Below are 6,000 nucleotides of genomic sequence, written 5' to 3' on the forward strand. Positions count from 1 at the left end.
TCTGCTCTCAGGGCATGCTCTCTGAAGGTCCCTTGCTGCTGCTCTCCAGGTTCTCTCCAGTTCACACAGGCTGTTCACAAGTATGAGACTCTCTGCTCCAGCTTGTGCTTTAACAGTAACAATAATTACTTCCTTCTGCTTTTAATGGAGATTGTGAAACTTTCCATGTTCCAAAAAGACATCTGCCTTTTTTTGTAACATGCTGCTGACTTGATCTATTTTGGTCCACTACAACTTCCAACATCTCTTCTGTGGAACAGATGCTCAGTGAATGACACCCAAATTTGTTTGCCTTGTTCCAACAATAGTGCTGAGCACTTGAATGAGAGCCCAACAAGGCACATTATGAGCAAGTTATCCTGATTGCTGTGAATCTAATCAAGCTCTGCTTCACGCTGTTTGAAAGCAATTTTGCCTAAGTATGACCCACATTTTAACTTCTGTTTCAGTTTCTTTATCCAGGTCTGAACACTTTACATACAAAACCCTCCTTATTGTTTCATCTTTTGAGCAATGCAGAGTTTGTGAACCTTACTGCACTAAATCATCACTGAATTTCACAAAGAGTCAAGGCAGAGCTGTTTACAGCCTTTGGCTAATTTTATAGCAGTTTTGACTTGTAACCATGAATCTTGTCCTCCTGTTAAATTATTACACATTATTAAATTACTGCCCAAGACCAGAGTGCTAAAATAATTCTCTACAGTACATGTCAACTTAAGTGACTCATTCAAGATGAAGAAAAGGCATAAAAGCATCAGAATCCTTTCAGCTTTTGGCCCTTAAAGTGGAGTACTGGATTTGTACTAGGAAACCTTGAAAATTGTACAATTTTGGTGAATTTTAAGTTGTCATGCCCTGAGGCTCCTCTGCTGTTGCTACTATTTTACCTCTCATGCCATGGAAGAGCCCACCAAAAAAAAACCCAACCAACAAATCCAAACCAATCTAGCAACCAAAAATGAAAACTTGGGAGAACTGAGCCTATTGCCAGTGGCAAGTTCTGACTCTATCCTATAGAGTCTTACCAGCTCAGAATATCTCTCACAGTTATTCAACTGCCCCACATTGAATTCTGAGATCACAGCATTGACTCAGGGTGAGAATTTCATCAGTTCAGGGAAGAACAACAAAACAAGAAGAAATCCCAGAAGAAAATCCCACATTAACTGTGACATGTAACTGTGCTCTCCTATTAACAGCAGCCCACAGACACAAGTTTTTACTGGCACCTTAACAGCAGGGTTGGAATTAGACCCTGGGATTGACATTGCCTTTGAAATTAGGCACACACCAAGGGAAAAGGTCATTCAGCCTAATGAAGCAATGTAGAACAGACTGCATAGCATCACCTAACAGGAGAAACTGACCACTTATGTGAGTAAAATGTATAGGTTAAAAAAAACCCAACAGCACAAGCCTGACAAGAAAAGCCCCAGAAGGTCCTGAGAGCTTGAAAAGGGTAACCATAAAATGTCATGAACTTCCATTTATTATTCTCTACGTTACCTATGCAAGTTCAAATACTCATATCTTACAGCTGATGACATCATTCAGGGTCAGATTCTCTATAACATAACGGGGTGTTTTTTCTGTTCCAAAAATCAGAACTGCTAAACACACAGACATTAACATTGCAATAAAGAGACTGTCGTACCAATGTGGTCAGGGAATTTCTTTTCATGTAAAGTCTCTCCAAGTACTGCAGCCCCTCATCTTTCAGTAACTCCAGAGGGAAGTGATGGAGATTTCGGTAATTTAAGAACAAATTCTTGTGCCTTTCCAGCTTTGCCTCAGAGATTGTTTTACACAGTTCTGATGCCATGACTAAGCACCACATCTACAGCATCGCATCTTCTGAGAGCAGACCCATTTCTAGGAGAAAAAAATAGGAAAAAAGCCCAGTATTACCAAGGTGTAGTCATGCTTCTTTTGCAGGAAGAGTTCCTGATCACAGATTATGTGATAATTTATCTAAGCACACCTGTTCCAGTTCATATACAAAGTCCCCAGAACATCCACACCATAAGCTATGTTAGAAGCAAGTCTTTGACTATTTTCTGGATTAAACTTTAGTGCATTATAAGACCTGAAATAACAAAATCTTTGGGTATATTTAATGCTTTTAGCTTCATACATATTTGATGGACCTTCCAGATTATTTTGTCATAATTGCCACCACAAGAAGAAAAAAAAAAGCAACTTCTATTAACCATTACTGATGTCCCACATCTATCCTGTCACATGTGCTAAAAGAAGAACCCACAGATAAGAAAAACATAAAATTAATACAGGATTTTAGTCTCAGATTGTTAAAAATCACCATTAGCTTTTAAGGCAGTAAGACAAAAGGCAATGAATGTTTGAAGTGCTGTCCCATATAAAACTGGTGGAATAATTTACCAGTTGGAAGAGGCAATTGGGATAGATAGCCAGTAGAGCCATTTAAAAATAATACATTAATATATGAGAAACCTGAAAATTGCAGTGAGAAAATTTATAAAGGGTTAGATAAGAGAGCAGATTTTCAGCTTGCTCTACTAAAAATAAAACCAGAAAGAACAAAGTGTCAAGCTTTAACTGACAATTTCAAAATCAGAAAACAAAAGCAGGAAGACAAATTAAAAATTAATTCATATCTGAAACCTGACTTTATTCAACTTGCTTTTCAGATTTAACCAAAATTCAAGTCATTATTATCCTGTCTAGATGTAGACAACAACAGCAATGCGGCATCTTTTCAACTATCTTATAAAAAACACAATAAATCCATACTATTCATTAATTTAAAGTTACCATTTTGCTACAGACTTGTGTGTATAAATTAATTCCCATTAATGAAAGGCAAGGACTCAAAACTGCTTCCCACCAATAACACTTTCTATTTTAATTCACTCCTTCACTGAAGGAGAGGTTTCTAATCATAACAAATATTGGAAGTGAAGGTCCTGAATCATAAATCCCATCTGATAGGCTTGGTACACAAAACTCCAGCTGAAGAGTGACAACTCAACCACACACGTAAATCAAACTACTTCATTAGTTTGAGTAGGTCCCTTGATTTGCAGATAACAGCTCTTAGCAGTGATCTGTGTCCTTCTGGAGCAATACACATTTGTGAGGTTTGTAAGAGGTTTTTAACCATTGCCTTCATTAGCTGTTTTAGGGAAGAGGGCACAGACACTGGCCCTTGGCACTCCTGACATTCAAGCTCTCTTAGTCCAGAAGAGCAAGGAAATGAAACCATTACAATTCCCAACTCTACTTCTGTGATCACCATTAAAATAATTCCTGGAAAAGTGTTAAAATTCTTAATGGCATAGTCTGAGTATTTATTATTAACCTCCACAATATAAGACAAGGTAAAAGAAAGCTCATCTTTCTCTGATTTTTTTAAATCAGAAGCTGAGAAATGACAAAACATACACATAAATATCCAATTTGTCCAGAGATGGTTTTCAGGTGTCCCGCACTTGTGGGCTTCTCTTTACAGAGCTGTGACTCCATAAAACAACTGCACATTTAGCCACGGCACACACGGATACACAGGCATGCAACGCCACAGATGCAAAGTCCAGTCACAGTCTACTTTGGCTCTTACTTCAAAGGAACCTCCTCCACTCCCTTCCACCACCAGCCAAACTTTTCCTCTCTCAATTATCTTTTTCCAAGGATGAGGTACAGCCTTACCGAAGAGGAACAGCCACAACCATGCTCTTTAAGGAGAATAAGAAAGAAGGATGAGGGCTGATAGCACCCAGTGACCATGGGCCTATGACGGGCCGGGTCCTTCAGGGAAGGGCGAGGAGGAAGGGGGCATGGGGGAGAGGGGGTGAATGAGGGGAAAGAGAGACGGGAGGGGGGAAAGAGAGACGGGAAGGGGGAAAGAAGGGGAAAGAGAGGCACCGGACAAGGGGACACGGGGAAGAGAAGGAGAAACGGGGAGACAAGGGGTGAACGGGACAGAAAGGGGGGATGGGGCCCGGCCACAGCGCGCACCCCCTCACGGAGAGGTGCCGTGCCCGCGCGGTCCGGCGAGCAGACAGCAGGGGCAAAGCACCAGAGACGACCTCCCACCGTCAGGGCCCGATCACCTTGGCCCTGTCCCCGTCGCCCCCTCGGCCCGGCCGGGTCACTGCCACTCACCGGGGCCGCCGCAGCGGGAGCGGCGCCGCCGGCCCAGGGACCCAGGGACCCAGGGACCCGGGGGCGGGCCGGGCCGCGCGAGACCGCGGCTGCCGCGCGGCTCTCGCGAGACACCGCCCTGCCCCGCCGCGGGCAGCAGCCAATCACAAGGCCCCGGCTCTCCCGCCTCCCCCCGCCAGCCAATGGGAGCGCGCCCGCCTCAGCGCCGCGCCCGCCCCTCGCTGTGGGCTGAGGGGCCGCGGACGGTGCCGGTGTCCGCGGGTTCCCGGTGGCTCGGTTTCTGCCGGTGTTCAGGTGTTCCCGGTGTCTCGGTTTCTGCCGGTGTTCAGGTGTTCGGGTGTTCCTGGTGTCCCGGTCTCTGCCGGTGTTCGGGTGTTTCGGGTGTTGCCCGTGTCCCGGTCTCTGCCGGTGTTCGGGTGTTCCCGGTGTCCCGCTCTCTGCCGTTGTTCAGGTGTTTCCGGTGTTCCCGGTGTCCCGCTCTCTGCCGGTGTTCGGGTGTTTCGGGTGTTCCCGGTGTCCCGGTCTCTGCTGGTGTCCAGGTGTTCGTGTGTTCCCGGTGTCCCGCTCTCTGCCGGTGTTCAAGTGTTCAGGTGTTCCCGGTGTCCCGCTCTCTGCCGGTGTTCGGGTGTTCCCGGTGTCCCGGTCTCTGCCGGTGTTTCGGGTGTTCCCGGTGTCCCGCTCTCTGCCGGTGTTCGGGTGTTTCGGGTGTTCCCGGTGTCCCGGTCTCTGCCGGTGTTCGGGTGTTTCGGGTGTTGCCCGTGTCCCGCTCTCTGCCGGTGTTCGGGTGTTGCCCGTGTCCCGCTCTCTGCCGGTGTTCGGGTGTTCGGGTGTTCCCGGTGTCCAGCTCTCTGCCGGTGTTCGGGTGTTTCGGGTGTTCCCGGTGTCCAGCTCTCTGCCGGTGTTCGGGTGTTTCGGGTGTTCCCGGTGTCCCGGTCTCTGCCGGTGTTCGGGTGTTTCGGGTGTTGCCCGTGTCCCGCTCTCTGCCGGTGTTTCGGGTGTTCCCGGTGTCCCGGTCTCTGCCGGTGTTCGGGTGTTTCGGGTGTTGCCCGTGTCCCGCTCTCTGCCGGTGTTCGGGTGTTCCCGGTGTCCCGCTCTCTGCCGGTGTTCGGGTGTTCCCGGTCCCTCCCGGTGCGGCTCCAGGAGCGAATATGGGGGCTCCACTTGCCTCCCCGCGTGTTCACACAGCCCCCGGTGCTAACAAGTCATCCCTGCTTAATCGCTGATGAAGGGGAGCTTTTATCATCTGCTGATAACAGCTGTGGTCAGGCACCACCCGCTACCTGCGGTGGAGCTGCCGCTGCCTTTTATTTCTGTGTTACCACAGAGTGGAGGTGCTCAGAGGGTCCTGCCTGCGCTCACAACCTGCCCATCGCCGCCAATTTTACACATGATAGTTGCCCTGTGGAAACGTTTTGATTTTATGTGTATTCACACACACTAGGATGACACATAAAGGCTTGTTTGTGCCTTGTCAGTTCTCTGCTGACAGCAAATTCCCACATCCTCCGGGTATTTAACATCACCAGGTATTAAAAAGTTGCTTTTTGTTGAAGATCGCCTCTACAGCTGGCTAAAACAAGAGACCTCAGCTGCAGAAATCCTCTTTCGAGTTTCCACATATTAATTAACATAAACTGATCCTAACAAGATTCACGCAGCAGGTCTGCAGGGTTACCAAGATGAGCACCTTGCAGAATATATTTTCCATATATTCAGGTAACTTTCACTTGAAATAAATCAACATGCAGGAAAGCTTAAGATCTTTTCCCTTGCAGACTCATTTCTCTCTTTTTCAGTTCTAAATAAAGAATAGCAGCTCTTAATGGCTCATTTGTCATTTTCCTGCACTTGAAA

At 47.0% G+C, this 6,000-nt stretch overlaps 1 protein-coding gene across 8 annotated transcripts in view; it reads right to left on the reverse strand.

Moving 5' to 3' along the window:
- LRRC28 (leucine rich repeat containing 28) overlaps window positions 1–4,193 on the reverse strand; it is a 48,304-nt gene extending 44,111 nt beyond the window's left edge. For 2 of the 8 annotated variants that reach the window (XM_068203629.1, XM_068203632.1), the window contains exon 1: window positions 1,658–1,911. In XM_068203629.1, coding sequence (XP_068059730.1) covers window positions 1,658–1,840 — 183 coding nt within the window. In that variant the 5' untranslated portion in view covers window positions 1,841–1,911. Of the gene's footprint in view, window positions 1–1,657; window positions 1,913–3,601; window positions 3,728–4,146 lie in introns of those variants that run through there. The other 6 variants (XM_068203630.1, XM_068203631.1, XM_068203636.1 and 3 more) reach the window with 6 other exon arrangements.
- Between the last annotated feature and the right edge of the window lie 1,807 nt (window positions 4,194–6,000).

The sequence above is a fragment of the Anomalospiza imberbis genome, chromosome 13, assembly GCF_031753505.1.
Source record: "Anomalospiza imberbis isolate Cuckoo-Finch-1a 21T00152 chromosome 13, ASM3175350v1, whole genome shotgun sequence".
NCBI lineage: Eukaryota > Metazoa > Chordata > Aves > Passeriformes > Viduidae > Anomalospiza > Anomalospiza imberbis.